This window comes from Erinaceus europaeus, chromosome 3, assembly GCF_950295315.1.
Source record: "Erinaceus europaeus chromosome 3, mEriEur2.1, whole genome shotgun sequence".
NCBI classification, from domain to species: Eukaryota; Metazoa; Chordata; class Mammalia; order Eulipotyphla; family Erinaceidae; genus Erinaceus; species Erinaceus europaeus.
The window spans coordinates 147838302-147860478 of NC_080164.1; the positions used below are offsets into that span (position 1 = coordinate 147838302).

The 22177-nt window shown below is 38.2% G+C and overlaps 1 protein-coding gene across 8 annotated transcripts in view; it reads right to left on the reverse strand.

Moving 5' to 3' along the window:
* Positions 1 to 22177, reverse strand: part of ATP10D (ATPase phospholipid transporting 10D (putative)) — a 124790-nt gene that overhangs the window by 36893 nt on the left and 65720 nt on the right. For all 8 annotated transcript variants that reach the window (XM_060188095.1, XM_060188091.1, XM_060188092.1 and 5 more), the window contains 5 exons: positions 14969 to 15219; positions 7893 to 8081; positions 5572 to 6178; positions 4844 to 4950; positions 2483 to 2609 (listed from right to left, as the gene is read on the reverse strand). In XM_060188095.1, coding sequence (XP_060044078.1) covers positions 2483 to 2609; positions 4844 to 4950; positions 5572 to 6178; positions 7893 to 8081; positions 14969 to 15219 — 1281 coding nt within the window. The remainder of the gene's footprint in view (positions 1 to 2482; positions 2610 to 4843; positions 4951 to 5571; positions 6179 to 7892; positions 8082 to 14968; positions 15220 to 22177) is intronic.

Sequence of the window (22177 nt, forward strand, 5' to 3'; positions counted from 1 at the left end):
CTGAACTATATAAATGGTCCCAGTAGCTTCCAAGAATAGAAATGGATTGTGATGATCCAGAACAAGTCGCATGTTCTTTATATATGCATGGAGGGTACCTGATTCAGTACTATATAACCTTGGCTTACAATTTCATGATTCTATGAAAACTGAGGGTAAAATCAGACTTTCACAGAATGCTTTAGTAAGTTACCTAGCTTCAGTCCCCTGTCATTATGTAAGTCTACAGTCATCTTTTCTGAAACAATTGGAGTCCAGATATGTTTTAGAACTCAGAAGTTTTACCTATTTTACAAAAGATAACATAGTATAGATCACATTTTCTAAATTTCTCTTTTCTTGCAGAGTTGAGGTCTTGTGTACTGCTTCCGGGCTTTTTCATTCAGATAGAAAGACAAAGAGATATAGAGAAAGACAATACAGAACTGGAGTTTCCTCAGGTGCTATGTTGTACTGGGGCTCAAACCTGGGTCACATATAGCATGGTACATAATATAAACTGGTGAGCTATCTCTCTGGCCCCCATATTTTGTAATTCCTGATACTTAAGCATATTAGCTTGCTGAGTAAAGCTTAAAAATGTTCATAATGGTTTGAATAATAATGTTATCAAAGGTTCCCTGATTTCGCTGCAAAATGAATATTGGTACCACAATCAGATCATTTCTGAGCTTGGAATTTCAGATGAGAAAATATAGACCTAAGACACACTCTCACAGACAAATGAGTTTGAAGTAGGCAAATTACTCTATTTCTAGATATGTTCGATTGTTGTTTTTTGCACACCAGACAAATGAAGCTCTGAGATGGTCTCTTGGCAGGTTTGTGTTAATATAAAACCTAAATTTCAAGGAGCCAGGTGGTGGCACACCTGGTAGAGTACACATATTATAGTATGCAAGGACCCAGGTTCAAGCCCCTGGTCCCCACCAGCAGAGGGAAACTTCAGAAGTGGTGGAACAGTTCTTCAGGCATCTCTCATTCTTTCTACCTTTCTATTTCCCCCCTCCCTCATAATTATTTAGGGGACTTTTAAAATTCGAAATCCAAGGCCACACATTTGATCAGCTGAATAAGGATACCAGGAATAGGATGTAGGTATAACGCTTTTAAGATTCAAACTCAACAACAAGAAAACAAATATCACCATCCAAAAACGGGGAGAGGACATGGACAGAATATTCACAGAAGAGATCCAAAAGGCCTAGAAACACATGAAAAAATGTTCCAAGTCTCTGATTGTCAGAGAAATGCAAATAAAGACAACAATGAGATATCACTGCATTCCTGTGAGAATGTCATACATCAGAAAAGGTAACAGCAGCAAATGCTGGAGAGGTTGTGGGGTCAAAGGAACCCTCCTGCACTGCTGGTGGGAATGTCAATTGGTCCAACCTCTGTGGAGAACAGTCTGGAGAACTCTCAGAAGGCTAGAAATGGACCTACCCTATGATCCTGCAATTCCTCTCCTGGGGATATATCCTAAGGAACCCAACGCACCCATCCAAAAAGATCTGTGTATACATATGTTCTTAGCAGCCCAATTTGTAATAGCCAAAACCTGGAAGCAACCCAGGTGTCCAACAACAGATGAGTGGCTGAGCAAGTTGTAGTATATATACACAATGGAATACTACTTAGCTATAAAAAATGGTGACTTCACCATTTTCAACCAATCTTGGATGGACCTTGAAAAATTCATGTTAAGTGAAATAAGTCAGAAACAGAAGGATGAATATGGGATGATCTCACTCTCAGGCAGAAGTTGAAAAACAAGATCAGAAGAGAAAACACAAGTAGAACCTGAACTGGAATTGACATATTACACCAAAGTAAAAGACTCTGGGGTTTAGGAAGGGGGGAGAATACAGGTCCAAGAAGGATGACAGAGGACCTAGTGGGGGTTGTATTGTTATATGGAAACCTGGGAAATGTTATGCATGTACAAACTATTGTAGTTACTGTTGAATGTAAAACATTAATTCCCCAATAAAGAAATTTAAAAAATGTTATTTGGATAACTGTGTTTGTCATAATTTTTAAAAATAGTGTTAAAGCACTAGTTTCACAATTTGGAACCCATATAATCTCCTAACTACAACAGATTTGAGCAATGACTATGACTCAGATCACTTTAATTATACCATCCATGGAATATTCAAATGAAAAGAGACACACCTATTTTTCTTAATGAGATATTAGGAGTAAGAAAGATTGAACTATTTGTCTAATACCATGTCAAGTATTTTTTAATTGTCTTCTTGAAGATAGTCACCCTGATCCCATGACAAATGATAACTAATTCACTGTAGTGGGAAACTTAATGGAAAGAACAGGAAGTTGGGTAGAAATTGGACTAGACAGAGTATACATATACATTTATTAGGTCAAAGAAGAGAAAGACACTGAATAACTTATTTAGAGATGTCCAGATATTTTTCAGAACTCCTCATATAGAAAATACAAAACACTTTATACCTACCAAGTAATGTTAATTTGTTCTCCAACCTCCTAGCAGATTCAAGTAGTAATTCTTCCCTGTTGTCAATGCTGGTTTCAGCTAAAAAATGGTTCCTCAGCCACTCTGCATATTCACTGTCACTCATGACCTATGAGGGGGAAAGGTCTATGAAGCCGATCAAATGAAGATCCTGACCCTTTGGAAATATCAATCCATGAGCTTGCTTTAGATGCTCTTTTCTTACCTTCATATCAGGTTCTATGTCACATGGTCATGTATGTTATAAACTCCATGATGGAAATGTACACTGATGATGAATGAGCCCTATATTTCAGCATTATTTAACAATTCTAGGCACCACACAGGGTAAACGTGGGCTAATCTGTTTAGTTACACCAGGGAGCATGCATCAGAGAAAGACCCCTACCTGGCAGTTAATTGAGGGTGATTTTAATTGTGGGAGTGAGAAAGTAGTGTCAGAATTGTTCAGTAGGAGGTGTTAGGCAGATAGCAGTACATCTGATATTTCTTTACAGTTGGTTTATGGAGTTAGATACTTATAAAAGTAAAAAGATACAGGGGGTGCATGCAGATAAAGCAAGAAGGTACGATTCCAAAGTTAAGTGGGATTCCTGGAGAAAGAACCAGTGGTGATTTTTCCCTTCCCCTGTCTTCAAGTGGCCATACAAAGAGAATTCTTTATTTCAGTTCTTACAAAGCAGCTTGGATCAGAGGTGGGTGAGAAAATTTCTCACTGTATCTATTTTTATGTGGTCTTGCCTACAATTTTACCCAGGAAAATCTGACATATACTAGAGAAGCCCTTTTTTCCCAAGGGGAAGGATCATTCCATTGAAAAGGAAGAGATTCTGTTCTGTAATGTGTGCACTTAACCAGGTGTGCCAACACCTGACCCCTAATCTTGAATTCTGTATTCTTCCTACAACACTAGGTAAAGTCAGGCCGCTAATGTTTCAAGCAACTAGAGAATGGTCTGGAGTCTATAAGAGATTCCCATTTTTCCTAAGGCAGTTCCTGAAAACTAAAATTTGAATGATTTATAAGGGATTCTGGTTATAGTCTCCAGTTCAGATACCCCAAGAGCCCTATGGTTTAGAAAATATTCAACAGTCATTAATGCATTGATGCTTTGAGCTATATTACCTCCTCCATTCATACAGGTCTAGAATAAGGGGGGTGAAGGGATATTGTCACTGTCATTTCTAAAATAGCAAAAATTCACTGTAGTTCTCAGAGCCTGGGAGAGAGAAGAGGAGAGAGGGAGACATGGGGAAGAGAAAGAAAGTTGTCATGACTAGCTTCCTTGGTTCTACTCTAGTGTCTTTCCTATATGGAATTGTTTTCTTTGTTTCAGATCTTTCAGTGCTCATCAAAGTCTCTATTATTTTTATAATTAATTTCTGTCCCTCCCCGATATGCTGTACATAGCCAATTTGTTCTTACTACACTCTGTCTACTTGAAGAAGACTTCCCTTACCCTCCCCCTGCCCCTGTTTTATTCTGAAATGCAGTGGGATAGCTGAGCTTGTACCAAAAAAAAAAAAAAAAAGAAGAAGAAGAAACATACAGTACAGGTGTCCAGTTGAGGAAAGCAGTTGGAATCATAGTTGTAGGGATAGGGAAGGGAAAATCCCTGCTTATCAATGAAGGAGTACACTCAAATGGCATGAAGTTTTAGTCTAGTTTCGGCTGAGGAGTTGGTCTTAGTCAATATCAAAGCTGCACTCTATTGACCAAAGGTACAAAGAAATTAGTCAATTCACTTTTAAATGCCTTCATCTCTATTATATGGGGATTTGGCAATAGAATCACTACCACGAGTTCTGTCTTCTTTTCTACAATTAAAAAGTAACTTATTTTTTGTTTTAAAAATATATACACTATACCCAGGATTAATATCAAAATATTCAATACTGAGATAACTTGTAAATCTACCTGGGTGTTCAGATGAAGATTTATGGTTAAAGACTTATATGGGTAAAATTAAGAGCTGTCCCTGGCCTCATTCTTTCCAAAGCACATTTAATGCTAAAAAACAAAACAAACAAACAAAAAAATTTTTTAAGGAGTGATATTTACAAAGTATTCAAGGAAAGAAAGGTCCAGAAATCTTTTTTTCCCCCTGCTATCCAAATTGCTGCTTATGTACAAAGGCCATGACAGATATGTTGAAATATGAGAACTTAGGAAGCTTTCTAGAAAAATACTTTTGAGAATAAACTCCATTAACCAGTATATTTGGATTACAAAATCTGTGAAAAGGAACAATAGCCCCAAGATTTTCTCCAGTGTCTGGCTTAGGTCATGTTAGTTTTCATGAACTGATGGCTAAGCAAGGAGTGGATATACTCAAGAACTCACCTTCTTTGCTATACATAAAGTGCGTAGGCCTCGTTTGGCATAGTTGTCCAAATGTTCCTGGGTTTTCTCTCTTATTATCATCTGTTGTTTTTCCAGATTTCCTCCATCTGAAATAATTAACGAAATGCAAGTGTTCCCACTAGGGTGCCCAATTACAGACATATTTTTTAAAAACAATAACTTAAACCACAATAAACAAAAAGGCCTTGTGATTCTGAATCCCAAATAAGCATTTATAAAACAAGCCCCTCAGAATAAATCTTTCCCCTGCTCCCCTTTGCCCGGGGGAGAAGAAAGTGCCAAGAACTAAAAGCAATCAGGATTCCATACTACAGGATAACAACAGTTACAATAACAAGAGCTGTCTTCAAGGCTCACCATTAAATGCTTACCAACTGGTAGGCCCAGAGCCCAAGGTTCTACATACATGTACTTAGTTTATCATTAAACCTCTCAGGAACCTACAATGGAGGAATTGTAATCTCCATTTATTTATGAGTGAAGCACTGAATAGCTAGGTAGCTTTTGTCAGGAAACAACTAGTGATAGAGGCCAGGCTTGGACTGAGGTAGGGTTAGCCCTCAAAGTGAAGTACCTGCTCATCACCTCCTAAAAAGTCACTCTTCCTTCAACAAATATGACGGATTCCCAAATGCCCCCGTCTGATTTTAAAAAACAAAAGAGAGTGACCTTTTAAATTTCTGAGCTTTTATCATCACTAACCTCACCTGGTTCAGACACAGAGAGCAACTCCATGATTACAGAATCAGCACCTTTTGTGTACACCACAACTTGATTGGAAAGGGGGTGCCGGACCACAACAGACATTCTTTTCCTCACTGAGTCAAAGGGCAGGATGTGTAGGAGTTGAAATGTTAATGGTCCCAAAGCGGTGAAGTCCACCATGACCTGTTCTGGTGTCCGGGACTGCAAAGTGCACCGGTAAGCCCTGGCAGCATACACGAGGGCTGCTTCATCTGGGCTCTCAGCCTCATAACATAGGTTGGAGGCCAAAGGCTGTCCTGGGAGGGACTCCACTTTGACATTTGTGACGCCTGCATCACTATCTGGTTTTTCTATTTCTGAAGGGCAAGCTGAAGTGCTAGAGCCTTGGAGACTCTCACTTGTCGGGGAGACCTCTTCCTCCACGGGTGAAGCCAGCTTCATTCGACTGAAGAGAGAGAGTTTACTCACAAAGGGGTTTGGGACCCCAGAAAGTTCTTTGCCACTGGCAAGAGAAGGGGAACTTGATCTTCGAACAGACAACCTTTGGAAAAGATTTTTAATTTCTTCTAATGACTTAATGGGCATTATACTCAGTGAAGAAAGTCCAACCTAGGGTAGAGAATTAAGGAAGATCTCAGTAACACAATATAATTCTAGCAGAAAACACTAGTAAAAATATCAGCAGTCGTGGTAAAAAGGGTGTTTAATAATTATGATGTTACAAATTTCTACAAGCATTTAGGTGGTAACTTGATAACATAACAAAAAACAAAATATTAATGCTTCTAGCTGTGGACATACTTACACTAGTTTTTCCTATGCAATCACTTAAAATCTAGAAATTCCATAATCCTTGCTGAATGCACCTTAGTAGTAACAATTTTAAGAAAATTAAGTATTCAATAGTAGCAAACTAGAATGAACTTAAGTTTAATATAATAATTTTTTAATTATTAAGAAGTACTGGGGAAATACTAGAAAAACTATAAAAATAGTAAGAAAAATTATAGGAGCCAATAAGTACAATACAAAGGCAAGCAAATGAGTACTTAAAATAATGGGAAAAAGTACATCAAGAAGTTATCAATGTATCTTTTTCCTTTTATTTTCTGATTCTATAAAAGGGTCTTACCAAGACTTTGGAAAAAAAATGGGTCATATATATATACATATACACACACATATATATATATGTGTGTGTATATGTATATATATGTGTGTGTGTGTGTGTGTGTGTAGCTGTTTGTTGGAGAGAAAGACTAGAACACCACTCTGCCATTTTATGTGGTTTTCAGCACTCTGCAATAAACTCAGAGACTTGGACTCTATCACTAAGTCACCTGCTCAGTCCCCAAATTTCTGTTTTTACTAGAACTTTGTCTTATATAAGAAAAATTATATAGAGGGAGAAGAAAAGAACATCCAATGATTTATTATTGAACTATATAACCACTTCCAAAGACCAACTTTCTAATTGGCATTTTATACAAATATAGCTCATGATTAAATAATAGTTTCATTGGAAGTAAATTATTTTTATGTTGACCACCTTTAAAGTTGACAAAAGAAAATGATCTGAGGGGAAATTAAATTTTAATTGGGTGTACTACAAATAGAATTTTAAGTGAATGTGTGCAGAGGGGAAGATAGTTATATACTAGCAAGATAGCACAGCAAGTGGTGAATCACCAGTCTCTAAAACAAGTTTGTCTTCCTAACTGAAAATGAATTTTCCATGAATTATAAGCTACAAATAGACTTTTTTTGTGTGTGTGGGAACTGCAGAACCATGCTATATAATAGATGAACTTGGTTTTAGGTTGATTTAGTTAAAATTAGCCCAATAGGTACATGAAAAAGCTACATTATTATCATACACAATAGTGAATCAATATTTTATATTTTTCTTGATGTAGTGGATATGGTTTTAGAAGTTTAAGTCTCAAAAATAGCTTCAATGAAGTAACAAAATTAAAGCAAAAAAGAGAGTGCCTCCATATTCAGTAAGCACTGTTCTTATCAACTAGCTTTATAGAAGCAAACCAATGTAATATCATTCACTCATATTTATTGTGCTTCTGGCATGTCACTTAACATCAATTATGAAAGGGAGAATAATAAAGTATTAACACCCAACTACAAGGATGTTGAAGGATTAAATTTATCAATTATATTAAGTCACCTAGAACATTATGCAGAGTGAGTGATGTATTACTGTTAATTTATTTTCTCATTATCATTCCTGTAATAAAATCAGTACAGTAACACTTAAATCTATGATTATTTTCTAAAACATGAACCCTGTTTGCATTAGAGACCTTACCTTTTGCCGAGGTTGATTCGGAGCAGAAACAACAACTGTATTGCAAATTGCCAAAGCAATAAAGAAGTCAATGATGTACAAAGTCTCTAGTGGTGGATCTGAGATAGCCTCGTCTGGTGGGGTAAAGAGCTGGGGACTAATCTGACTGAATTTCTCCAGAAGTCTTGTATCTGGTACCACATCTGTTTCCTGAAGATCCAATAAAAAAATGTTGTTAAAGCAAGTATTTGAAAATGACAGTTTTACTGTACATGGAAAGTAGTTTTTATAACCAGAAACTACAGAACATGGGACTATAAAGCTTATTGTTCTACAAACCATAACATATATGCTATCATGGAAAATACAACATGTGCAATATTAATAGAAACAACCTTGACTATTAACTTAAAGTTAGGAGGGAGATAAAACAATGCCTTTCCCCAAAGTCTAGCTGAAAATGTGTCTTCCTATTTGAAATGACACAAAGACATAGCTATATCTTTTAATATCTAGGTTTCCATCTTAGGCATAGCTTTATCTAACAGTGAGTAGTAAATGAGTACACCAACTCCTTTTAAAATTAAGGTGTTATTCATTCCATGTCTTTTTGACAAAAGATTTTATAGCTCAAGTCACTACTACTGCAAAATAGAAATTCTCCAGAATAAGTCATTGTATCAGGTTAACAGATTTATCTGCATTTAATAGTAATTTTCTGTAAGTTTCTGCCTAGATCACTGCTCAGCACTGACTTATGGTGGCATTAGGAATTGAAGCTGGGACACTGGAATGTCAAGCCTTTTTGCATAACCATTATGCTAGCTCATCAGCCCTCTCCAAGAATTTCTAATTATCAAATATTACTCAGCAACCATGCCTTTTACCTTCCTCTTAATGATTTTTAGTATAAATTACATACAAAAAATCTGTTATTAGAAGAAAATAATACATTTTGTTCAACACAGTGCTTCTCACACTAACAGTACTAGTTTGAACAGAATAATGTTGCAAAAGAAATCTTTTTATAATCCCATCACATTAAGTCAACTGCTTGAGAGATTTTTCAGATGAGTCAAAAGAGGAGTTATCTACTCCGAAGAAATTTTACATGAAAGCAACTCTGTATTCTAGAGGATTCCTACACATGGTTGGCAAAGTGCACTAACATTAGGAAAAGCGATTTAAAGAAATGAGTAAAGAGCAGAAATGTGTGACTTTAGAAGCACATAACTTGCAGACTGGAGAGAGAGCTTACTGGGTAGGATGCACGCCTTGTCAAACACCTAGTCCATCTTCAAGCACTTGCAACCATAGGAGGTACTATAGCACCCAAGGAAACTTGGTATCATGCTGTTTCTGTTTCTTTTTCTTCCTTTTTTTTTTTTTTAATCCAGTGAGAAAGCAGCCCCCCACCCCAAAGTACTGAAACGTGTGTGTGGCTTCAAAAGAAAACCAGAGGGTCTTTTATGCCGAGGAGTTTGGTGAGAATTACCACAGGCTTAATCATCAAAGAACATGGCTTATACATCACATGGCTGTGGTTTCCACTTCTAGATCAAACAACAACAGTTAAAAAAACAAAAAAACCTACTTTATACAGAGTGGCTGTGTAAATAATGTATAAACTGTATGATGAGTGAGATAAGACCAAAAGCCCAAATAACTTTAACTTAAAACTTTTTCCCTTCTCCAATCACACACCTTCAGTCAGGTTTTAAAGATCTGAGGTATCTGCTCTCACAAAGCATCCTTAGATGTGCATCTAAATACCCAATATCCACTGTCTGGTGATTTCTGACTTAGCAAAATGTAACTCTTACTGAAGTTTAATGGCATGATAGGCACTTGCAGTTCGATTCCTTAGTGAGTAAGCCACATTTCCTCACAGATCTTACATGCATAGTATCATTGAGTACCAGGTTCTTGGTTACACAGAGAACAATTCTTCCTCAGTGACCTTCTATCCAATTAGAAGACAAGAGTGGCAAATCAGAGTGATTGCTTTCTTACTCAATATCCAAGTTAACTAAAAGATACTTGAAAAACTTGTTGCATGGTAGTTATCAAAGACTATGATTATGCTATCGCCTAGTGCTTCTGCAATTCCATGGCTTGGCATGGAATTTCTAAAATCCTCCTCCTCAAAATGTTAATACAAGTTAAACAAAAAGATAAACATTATTACCTGCTTAAGCAATGTTTAAACCAAACAGGTTTCTTTATTGCAGCACTTCTCAGAGAGCCTAATGGGGCAATGGGCACCTGTAAGAGTTGACCGACTTCTTGATTCCTATTTTTTTTTTTGGAGACATTTATTATATGGGACACATTTGTAACTGACTTAGAGAACTTGTAAGAAGCTAATGGTGATTTTAATGACTGATTTCCAAGCATAAATCGTATTGCATTCTGAAGTCAATCTAAGATAATGAATGTTTTTTTTAACTACTGCCTAGCCTGTGTGGTAAATGCTGCTGCCATAAGTCAAAATAATGGAATGAATTTGTACAATCATTGGGGAAGTTGATGACTCCATGTCTGAGAGCCTGAAAGGATCATAAAACAGTATATAAAATAAAAACATGGAAGATATTTAAGGAGCAAGCCTTACTTAAATGAAGTTGCAGGCATGGATCATTCTTCCACTTTAGATTGTTTTTCTAAAATAAATTAATATCTAGTACACATCAATACTGAATTTTATCTACTTGTCTCCTCTGCCTAGGAAAAAAGTGAAGGTTAAGACTATTGCCATTAACTCATTAATTAATTCATCCTATGAAGACTTACTACTGAACTGAGTTGCCAGGCATGTCTCCAATAAAATTAAAAGTGGAAGGTGCATAGAATAGACAGGATACTAGCCTGTAAGAAACTTCTATCTCAGTTGGATGGAATAGCTAATCTAAAACTAACCTATAAACAAGTTAAGATTCTTCTAGTTGACAGACAGGCTGAGTCAGAAAGATTAAGGAGAAGGACATGGAAAACACTTGGGCTCTGAGCAGGGTACATAGCATAATGGTTATGCAAAGAAACTCTCATGCCTGAGGTCCCAAGTTCAATCCCCTGCACCACCATAAACCAGGGCTGAGCAATGCTCTGGTAAAATAAGAAAAAAGAAAGGAAAAAAAAAATTGGGTTGTGTAATGGAAGGGGTTACTGAAAAGGTAACATCTAAGCTAAGACTTCAATGACAGGAAAAAGACAGCCATACAAAGTCAATGCAAATAGCATGACAAGTAGAACAGCAAGCTTGCTGAATGAAAACCATGAGAGGTTCAAAGAAGAACAAAGGATTGACTGACAGACTAGTTCTAAAATAGACTATTTGAAATCAGAATTCATGGACCTCAATGACATTCAAACTCAAAGGCTGGTATATCATTGCTAACACCCTGCGTAGGATCCTTATCATCTGACTTTCAAGTTGCCTTCCCATAAAGGGTGATATTCCGTAAAATTTCACTTCTAGACATCACAGCTGTCAGTGTGCTCTCAAGCAGGAGTTCTCAAACTGGGGCCCAAGGATGAACCATGTGCAAAACTTTTACAGATACTCAATATTTTTAAGTCATATATCTCACGTCATAAAGGATAAATTCAGCTGATCTGAAGCAATATTGGAGATGACCTCATATTTCAAGGAAGAACTCTTTATACAATATGGAAGAGTGTGATATCAAAAGCACAAAACACAAACAATTCCAGAGCATCCATATAGTCATAATCACACATGGCACTGGATGGATCACAGAGCGAGTGAAAAGAAAATGGACTAAATAGCAAGGCTGAAGCTGCTATAGTAAGGAGATTTTTAAATTTCCTTTTAAAACACTTGATTGAGAATGGGCCTGCAAAACACTATACTAGGTGCTGAATATTCAAGAGGAGCATGTGCTTGCTCTGAAAGTGCCGATGTTATAATGTCAGAGGGAGAAAGTCAGAGTAACAAGGACCAAAAGAGGAAGTATGTAACAGAAGTGAAAAGCTGAGAAGTTTGGAGGAATTTGGGAAGTCTTGAGAAGAGGTGAGATCCAAGGCCATTCTTAAATAAATGTGTCATCAGCTTTGGTAGATAAAGGCAGGTTATGAAGAATACACTTTAGGCAGGGGAAATGGTGTTGATAAAAGCACAAGGCTTTAAGAAATAATCCTTTGTTCCAGGAAGAAAGGCTGAGTCAGGAAGCCAGGAAGGAGGGAATGGCTCAGTCCCACCTGACTGCCAATATCCTGACACTTCCAACCAAGCATGAGTCATCAAGTGGTGAACTTCAGCTGGATGGGAAACAGAAAACATCAGTAAAGGAACATGCAAAAAAGATAAAAGAAAAAAAATATTTATTCTTGACAAAACCCTGAACTGCACAGAAGAGATTGTGTGCATTCTCCATCTCTACCCTTCACCTCTTCTTTTTTCAGAAGTTGGAGAAAAATTATGACTGGATGTTTAGAATAACTCTCCATTTGGCTATAAAATAAAATGAGATTTTATATCCTTTGTGCTACAGAAGCAATCTAAATATTTGCCAAGAAATGGTCACACACACACACACACACACACACGTTCTATAATTTCACACTTATTGACAACTTTAAAAAGAGCCAGGAGGGTTGGAGAGATAGCTCACCGAGTAGAGTGCATGCTTTGTCATATGTACAACCTAAATTGAGAACCCAGGTTCAAGTGCTAACACCACTTGGAGGTTCCATACAACACTGGATAAAATTCCACTGTTGTAGTGTTTCTCCACTCAAACCTCCTCTTCCTTTTATCTCTCTATCTGGAAAAAGAAAAAAAAAAAAAAACCCAGCCTGGAGCAGTGAAATAATGCATGTGTGAAGCCTCATCTCTGGAAGAAAAAAAAGGAAGAAAGGAGAGATGGAGAGGAGAGAGGGAAAGAAGGAGAGAAGAAGAGGAGGGGAAGAGGAGGGGGAAGGAGGAGGAGAAGAATAAGGAAAAAGAAGAGGAGGAGGGAATAAAGAGCCAAGAGAGTCACCTCAAGGTTTTTCTCAGATCAAGTAAGATTCTCTGAAGTCTATTTAGATCACATTTCTACTAAAAACACCATATTCTAAATGAGTGTTGAAACACAAACTTTCTCTAAAGCTGATTCAACACTACTATGCCAACGATATAGAAGTTACCACCCATTTACCAGTCTCATGGCTGAGGAAACCTCATCTTATTAAACTCAAGAGTTAATTAAATGTGGCAGCAGAGCAGAGAGTTAAGTTCAATAGAAGTAATTTTAATGTACTTCTCAAAGACTAAAATCATTCATTTTATATTTCCCAAGGATGGTTCCTTATTATATATTCCATTCAGCTTCTGATGCTTATTATAGTTTAAAATATAATTTGGCATGATTTATCATATCCCTGACTGTGGAGAAAAACTGAAAACACTTTTCACAGATATGGCTGAAATCTGAACATGCACTCCCTGTTCATTCTCCTTCTCTGTGAAACTTGTCAGATTCCACATTATACTTAGATTCAAAGCTATTATTAATTCATTACCATGCATACTCTTTTATATACAAAAAATTACATTACTAAAGAATTCTTTAGGGAGTCAGGCGGTAGTGCATAGGTGGCACAAAGTGCAAGGAGCAGCAGAAGGATCCCGGTTTGAATCCCTGGCTCCCCACCTGCAGGGGAGTCCCTTCACAGGCAGTGAAGCAGGTCTGCAGGTGTCTATCTTTCTCTCCCCACTCTGTCTTCCCCCTCCTCTCCATTTCTCTCTGTCCTATCCAAAAACGATGACATCAATAACAACAGTGTTAACTACAACAATAAAACAACAAGGGCAACAAAAGGGAATAAATAAATTAATAACTATTTTTTAAAAAGAATTCTTTAATATATTGGTTCCACCATTATTACAAGTACAATAAAATAAAATCAAGAAATAAGGGGGAAGAAAAAAAAAGAGCAAGGGAGTGGGAGAGACAGCATAATGGCTATGCAAAAGTCTGTCATGCTTGAGGCTCTAAAGCCCCAGGTTCAACCCCAACAGCACCGGAAGCTAGACTTGAGTAGTGCTCTGTTAAAAAAAAAAAAAGTAGTAATTTTGAATAGAATAAAAGTTTTTATTTAGAACTATTGCCACATAAGCATGTCCCCAATTTCCCCCAATCTTCCACACACTCCTCTATGTTTTCAGCAGTCAAAGGAATTTGCCAAAAGGTGTGACTACCCACCCTACTAGGGAAAGAGAGAGGCAGACTGGGAGTATGGACGAACCAGTCAACGCCCATGTTCAGCGGGGAAGCAATTACAGAAGCCAGACCTTCTACCTTCTGCAACCCACAATGACCTTGGGTCCATGCTCCCAGAGGGATAGAGAATGGGAAAGCTATCAGGGGAGGGGGTGGGATATGGAGATTGGGTGGTGGGAATTGTGTGGAATTGTACCCCTCCTACCCTATGGTTTTGTTAATCCTTTCTTAAATAAAAAATAAAATAAAATAAAAAGGTGTGACTAGACAATTCTTGACACTTCCTCCTGGGACTGAAGGACACAACTTGTCTGGTTCTGAAACAGAAACACTGTCTGTGTCATACCACCGTCAACATACCCAATCATCTCTAAATGAGAATATTAGAAAAAAAATCTTTCTGAGGACTAGGAATGGGAAAGAGAACATAGATTTGGTGAGATGCAGAGATGCGAGGGAAGATTACTGACACTTAAAAAAAAAAATTGGAGGACACCAAGAGGTCTTTGAATTTCTCTATCAATTGGATATACTTACCTGTCTCTGAGAATATTTTGATAAGCCTTTCTGGTTCTGAGGGTAGTTTATGATCCTTAAACCAAGACAGCCTCTTATAAGCTAATACATGGTAAGCCCTAAGCAGAAATATTACTTTTTTTCTTTTCAGAAATTACATTGTTATATTTAAAGTTAGGAGGTTGTAATATTGCCTATTTATATTTTATCTGTGGCAATCATAGTTATCTGTAATTATGCAGTATCTTCTCACACAGCAAAGACAACAGAATTTGTGTTTATCACAATTACGAAGATATTCTTTCATTATTCACTATGGATGTGACAAAATTCAAGTCAAGTATTCACACTTACAATGGGGCTACTGAAAGCAGCCTGTCTGGAATGATGCACTTCACTGGCTCCTTCTCCACTTCCTAGTGCAAAACAGCTCTCAGCAAGATAATTCGAGGATTTACTTCCCAAAGGCCCATTATGAACTGCCCCGCAGCTAGGAGCCTTCAGCTTCACCATATTGTTGAGGGAGCCATAGGGAGTGTCTGCACGAGTGTCCACACAATCTTCATCTTCAGAGAGAGCTTCTTGGTAGGACTCTAACCTCTTGGCTGAAGAATAAAAACCACACTGGATTATTACCTAGGAAGAATCACTTGCAAGCTGAATATGACATCTGTTTAAGCAAGCATTTCATACCATATCTTTCCTTCTCAAACCAAGCTGCCAAACTTTCTTCTTCTAAAACTTTAGATTAACAGATTTACCTACCTCATGACAAAAGTAGACCATTAGGTAAGAAACTTCCTCTTTTGCCATAACCAAATACACCAGTTTATCTGTCTCTGTACCCAAATCCTCTTCCTTCTTCCCTATTTCTATGGACAAAGATTCAAACACCAAACATCCAACTGGTAATTCAAAAATCATCCCTCTGGACTTCTCATGAACTTCACCTTTATAATTTATCCCCTCTTGCACTTAAACCAACCTCTCTTCAACTATCACTTGGCTGTCTATTCCACCTCTCCACTGGCACTGCTCTTATCAAGGTCACCACTGAGTACCAGTTTCCAAATTCAATGATAACATTTGTGCACATATTATGAGAACTCCTAACAATGTTCAACAGAGTTGACCGTTTTGTCCTTGAAATGCCTCTTTTGGTTTCTCTGACACAACTTGCACCAGTTTTTCCTATTTCAATAGTTTTTTGTGTGTTTCGTTTTCCCTATCTTCAGCCTTAAAATATGGGTTAGGACAGTAATTCTTTTCATTTTCTACCTTCATACTCTTCCTCAGCGGTAACATCTAGTCATATATTTGAAATACTCTTTCTATGCACACGATCTTCACTAATACTGACATCTAATTGGAGTCCAGACTCATAAATCTGATTCTTCACTTGATACTTCCAGTTGGATGTCTTGAAGGTACTTATCTGCCTTGGCACATTCCCTTGAGTCCCACATGCCTCTTATTATGAGTCTATATCATAATAGACGTAATCAAACGATCTAGTATAACGCCAACTCCAACACTTATCATCTGCATGCAATATACATATTTACATTTTTAACAATCAAGCAGAATTTGATCCCCTAAATGGCAGAGTTCTGTGTATTGTTAACATGAATATTTCCAGAATTCAAAACTGTGGTTGATTTTCACTTTATAAACAACATATATCCTAAATTTGACCTTGTCAAAATTGTGCTCTCCTCTTCACCTTCCAACTTTCTGTCCCTGGTGTTCCTCACCTATGTAAATGGCACCCCACAATCCACCTTGTTATTTGTGTCCAAAATCTAGGATTGTCCTTAATTCTTCTCTTCTTCCTATCACCCATATTTAAAACAACACCAATAGCTGCTCATCATTTTATCCAATATATAGCCCAAATCTTGACTTTCTTCATCTCCATTACCTTAGTCCAAGCCACCATCATCTCTCAACTGGACCACTGCAATAGTCTCACAACTGGGTTCCTTGCCCCTCTGCAATCCAATCCTCAAACAGTAGCTAGAGTGATCTTCCTAGAAGATAAAGCAGATCAGATCACTCTCTACACCAACTCTCTCTTGGCTCTATAATCAGAATTAAATCTAAGTCTTCATAATTTAGAATAAAATCTGAACATCTTATCCTGGCTTACATACACCAAAATGATCTGACCTTTACTGACCATTCTAACTCTTGGACCTCTACTTCTTTTTTTTTGCTTCAACTAAAATTCAGCCTCTTTGACTTTCTTTAAAAATGATCAAGCTCGTTTCAGCCTGGGAGTTATGCCAGCTGATTCCTCTCACTGAATGGTTTTTGTCCCTAGAATTCAAGATTATGTCATTCAGATATGGATTCTCAAGCCTCCCTTAAATAGAACTGGCCTACTTATTCATCCTAAGTGGTAGCCTTATAATTCTATATTGTATTGCCACCTTTTCATTATTTGCCAAACACTTTTTAAAAAATTTTTATTTATAAAAAGGAAACACTGGCAGAACCATAGGATAAGAGGGGTAAAATTTCATTCAGTTCCACACCAGAACTCTGTATCCCATCCCCTCCCCTGATAAGTTTCTTAGTTAAAAGTAATTCCCTATACATTTACAGAACTTTAAAAACCCCACCAATGTGTCCTGGAGCTCCGCTTCCCCAGAGACACACCCTATTAAGGAAAGAGAGAGGCAGACTGGGAGTATGGACGAACCAGTCAACGCCCATGTTCAGCGGGGAAGCAATTACAGAAGCCAGACCTTCTACCTTCTGCAACCCACAATGACCCTGGGTCCATGCTCCCAGAGGGATAGAGAATGGGAAAGCTATCAGGGGAGGGGGTGGGTTATGGAGATTGGGTGGTGGAGTTGTACCCCTCCTACCTTATGGTTTTGTTAATTAATCCTTTCTTAAATTAAAAAAAAAAATCCTTGTTTAATATCCCTAAGGACCCCAGTCTTGATCAAAGCAAAGACCACATCCAAAACACACTGCCTGGAAATAAGAACAGGAACACCACTTAATCTTATGAGACTTAGCAGGGTATTTTTGTTTCTCAGTCTTATCTTCCACACTAGAACATAAGCTCCTCAAAAGACACACTCATTTCTTCTTTTGTAAACAATAATCACAGTGATGGCATTAGATACTTAAGAAAGAACATATTCTGTGTCATTCTCTAAATACATTTATTTATTTATTTATTTATTTATTTATTTATGAATGACACATGGGTTATTGCTGGGGCTCAGTGACTTCATGACAACTCCACTACTCCTGGCAGTCATTTTCTTTTTATTATTTATAAAAAGGAAACACTGACAAAACCATAGGATAAGAGTGGTACAACTCCACACAATTCCCACCACCAGAAATCCATATCCCATCCCCTCCATTGATAGCTTTCCTGTTCTTTAACCCTCTGGGAGTATGGACCCAGGGTCATTGTGGGATGCAGAAGGTGGAAGGTCTGGCTTCTATAGTTGCTTCCCCGCTGAACATGGGCATTGACAGGTCGATCCATACTCCCAGTCTGCCTCTCTCTTTCCCTAGTGGGGCGGGGTTCTGGGGAATCAGAGCTCCAGGATACAATGGTGGGATTATCTGTACAGGTAAGTATGGTCAGCATCATGCCAGCACCTGGAACCTGGTGGCTGAAAAGAGAGTTAACATATAAAGCCAAACAAGTTGTTGACTAATCATGAATTTAAAGGCTGGAGTAGTGCAGATGAAGAGCTGGGGGGGGGGGGGTAGTCTCTGATCTGTAGATAGCTAGTAGGCAAAATTTAGTTACATTCCAAAGGGCCTGTGGCTATACTAGTATTTTGTTTTGTTTTGTTTTTCCCTGAGCCTGAAATCTGATATGCAGGTGGATCCTAGTTATTGTCTGGGGGAGATGATGTCATGGCTGGAAAAATGACCAGAAAGCTGGATCAGGAAAGAGAGTAGCTCCCAAATATGGGAAAGGTGTGTAAATATTGTTGACTGTAAACTCCATCCATTTGATGTGATCTGGGGCCCATATTCAGCTTAGGAGCCTATGTAACCTCTGCATCCCTGTAGATCTGAGCTCACATTCTGTGGTCATCAGTAGGAACATTCCAAGCTGCCCCAATATCAGGACCCAGCTTCCTCAGGTGTAGCATAGAGGAGTTGTCCAGCTTTCCTTCAGAGGATGGGACATTCCCTACCATTGTTGATCCAAGTTGAGGGCAAGGTCCTATGGGGGCCCACAAAGGGGTCTGTTTTGTTGTTCCTGATATAGATGACCAGTAACAATGGAGAGAGGGATTTATTCGAGTTCTAGGCCCATCATGTCTGGGAATCTCAGGACTCCTTGAATACAGGCAGTCATTTTTTTTTCTCTCCTCCTTACTTTACTTTTCTGATACAGAAATAAACAGAGAGGGAGAGAGAAAGTGAAAGGAAAAAGAGATACCTGCAGCACTGCTCCACCACTAGTGAAGTTTCCCCTAGCAGGTGGGAGCAGGTGACTTTAACCTACTCTACTGGGTGCATGACTGCTTAGCCCCTCCAAGGGTCTTTTAATGAAATATTTTGTTTGTTCACATAATCATGAAATAAAGTAAACACTGTTATTGACACTTTTTACTTTTCACTGTTATTGGCACTATTAATCTTTTCTACTGGGAGACTGGCAAAAAAGCTCACCTAAAAGGAAAAGGCACTGGACTGGGATTGGGGGAGGGTTGAGATCCTGGAACATGATGGCAGAGGAGGACTTAGTGGGAGCTGAATTGTTATGTGGTAAGCTGGGAAAGGTTATGCATGTACAAACTATTGTGTTTTGCTGTCAACTGTAAACCGTTAATCCCCCAATAAAGAAATTAAAAAAGAAAGAGAAAAAAAAAGTTCACCTAGATGGTGTACCTGTTTTGCCATGTATGGAACCTAAGTTCAAGTCTGGCCCCACTGCACTGGAAGAAGTTTTGGGACTATTCTCTCTCTTTCTCTCTCTCTCTCTCCCTCTCCCCTTTCCCTCTCCCTCTCCCTTCCCCTCTCCCTTTCCCTTTCCTTCTCCCTCTCTCTCTCTCCTAAAACAAAAAAAGCACAGAGCTTGGCAATAACAACAAATATATATGTGCTTAGACTCAGAACATGGCTTTAGTGGGTAAAACCCACATCTAACACTGAGTGAGACCCTGAGTACAAAAGTAAAACATAAAAGTACTCTGGTGGTGGGAATGGTGTGGATTCAAACCCCTGTTGACATGCAATTCTGTAATATAAAAATATTAAAAATAAAGATTAAGGGAGTCGGGCGGTAGCGCAGCGGGTTAAGCACAGGTGGCGCAAAGCACAAGGACCCCGTTTTGAGCACCTGGCTCCCCACCTGCAGGGGAGTCGCTTCACAGGTGGTGAAGCAGGTCTTCAGGTGTTTGTCTTTCACTCCCCCTCTCTGTCTTCCCCTCCTCTCTCCATTTCTCTCTGTCCTATCCAACAACGATGACATCAATAATAACTACAACAATAAAACAACAAGGACAACAAAAGGGAATAAATAAATAAATATAAAAAATAAATAAATAAAAATTAATTCATTTTTTAAAAAACTACCAGAAAATAAAAGCAAAGCATACAAACAAAAAGTAAAATATACAAGCTCCATGGGTAGTGGAGCCATGCTTTGGTGTCTCTCCTCATCCCCATACTCCCCCACCACACACACATGCGCTGCCCCGTCACGACCACCAGAGAGACTGACAAAGTCATCTCCTCTGGACCTGCATTCAGACTTCAAAGAAGCTGGGGAGAAGGACGGGAATGGGTCGATGTATTCTCCCCCCGTTATTGCTACAAACAATTATACTGTTACAAATGATTAATAATGCTTTGGCAGTGCCTGGTGGAAATGGAGAGTCAGAAGCACCCCCTCTCCCTTACACAGGAGCATATTTGAAAATTACATTATGAAAGTGGAGAAGGTGGGTCAGCATAGACGGACAAAACAAGTCATGTTATGACTTGCCCCTCATAGAAACAATACAGAGATTGAGGCCTCCCAGGTACAAGTTGACATATTGAAACAAAGAAAGATTAATAGTTAAACTGTACCAGACCTAGATGAGCAGTGGTCCACGACTAGTCAAAGATCTGTATGCCCCCATAGAAGATTAATGGTAGAGATAGCCCTCAGCAAAAGTCTAAAACAATTCTGGGTATGACCTCCCCTGGGAACAGAACGATACAAAGTATTGTACCCATTCTTTACAGTTATGGGGGAATAACATGTAGCCTGCCAAAGTCACAAGACTATTGTTACTTCTTTATGAGCTGGTTGCTTAGACAACCTGAATGTAACCTGAAAAAAGTATAAAAGCTAATGCAGTTTCACTATTAAAACGAGTCCAGATTCATCCTCCAATAGAGTGTGGTGTCTATCTGTTCTCCCTTGCCGACTCCTGACCCACCTGGGAGGTTGCCTTCAAGACCCCTGACCCTCCTGCTGCTTGTCCACTGAGTGGTCCGCGGCACACACACACACACACACACACACACACACAACTTCTCTCTTAAAAAAAAAAGAAAGAGATTTAAATATAGTTTCTGCTACTGTGAAGGTTGTGACACTTTGAAGGCCAGTTGACACAGAAAGTTAAGTCAGTCACTTCTAGGAGCTTAAAGTAGATTCAGACTGACAACCAGTAAGAAATCAAGACCTCGACTCCATAATCTCAAGACTATGAGTTCTGCCCCAAACCTTATATGCCAACAGGAAGACCCTGAGCCTCAGATAAAAACCACAGTCTCAAGAAACACCTATATTTCCATCTAGTGAGAAACCCTAGAGAAAGATAAGACTATTTTTATTTAGAACTCCTGGCCCAAGTAAGTGGTAGATAATGTACTTATGCTATTTCAAGTGATTAAATGTGTAATGTCTTGTCATGGGGTCACAGAAAACTAATATAGTGCTAAATGATCAGCCAAGAAAATATTTGCCATCCACAGTAGAGATAAAATCAGAGTTGATATTCAACTTGTTTAACAAGTACTTCTGTACAAGCATACAAATCAAAATGGACACTGGCTCCAGACAATTTACATGGGGCACGAAAATAAATTACAAGCCCTACCTTAGTAGGTAAAACCCTTCTACAAATTAATATGGACAAGAAAAACTCATTTGTAAAATAGAAAAAGGATGTGATCACTTTAATGGGGAAATCCAAATGGCCAGCAGACATATGAAACATTGAACATCTCATTAATGAATAAAGACAATGAAGTACTAACATCCTGTGTCTATAACAATCTTGCACATTTAAAAGAATGACTTCATTCCAAAACAACTATTATTTGGCATGATAATTTTATTTTTTATTTATTAGATTTACCTACTCATTTCACAAAAGAGAGAGCTCACAGCATCACTTAAGCACATGGGGTACAGGGAATGAAAACCCAGGACCTCATGCATGCAAGTCCTACATTACAGCTGTTTTGGCCATCTCCCCAGGCACATTAGCATATGTTACAGTGCATTATGTAGAAGCTATAACCTAAAACCACTAACTTTTTCCAAAACAGAGACCTCAAATCTCATCTGTT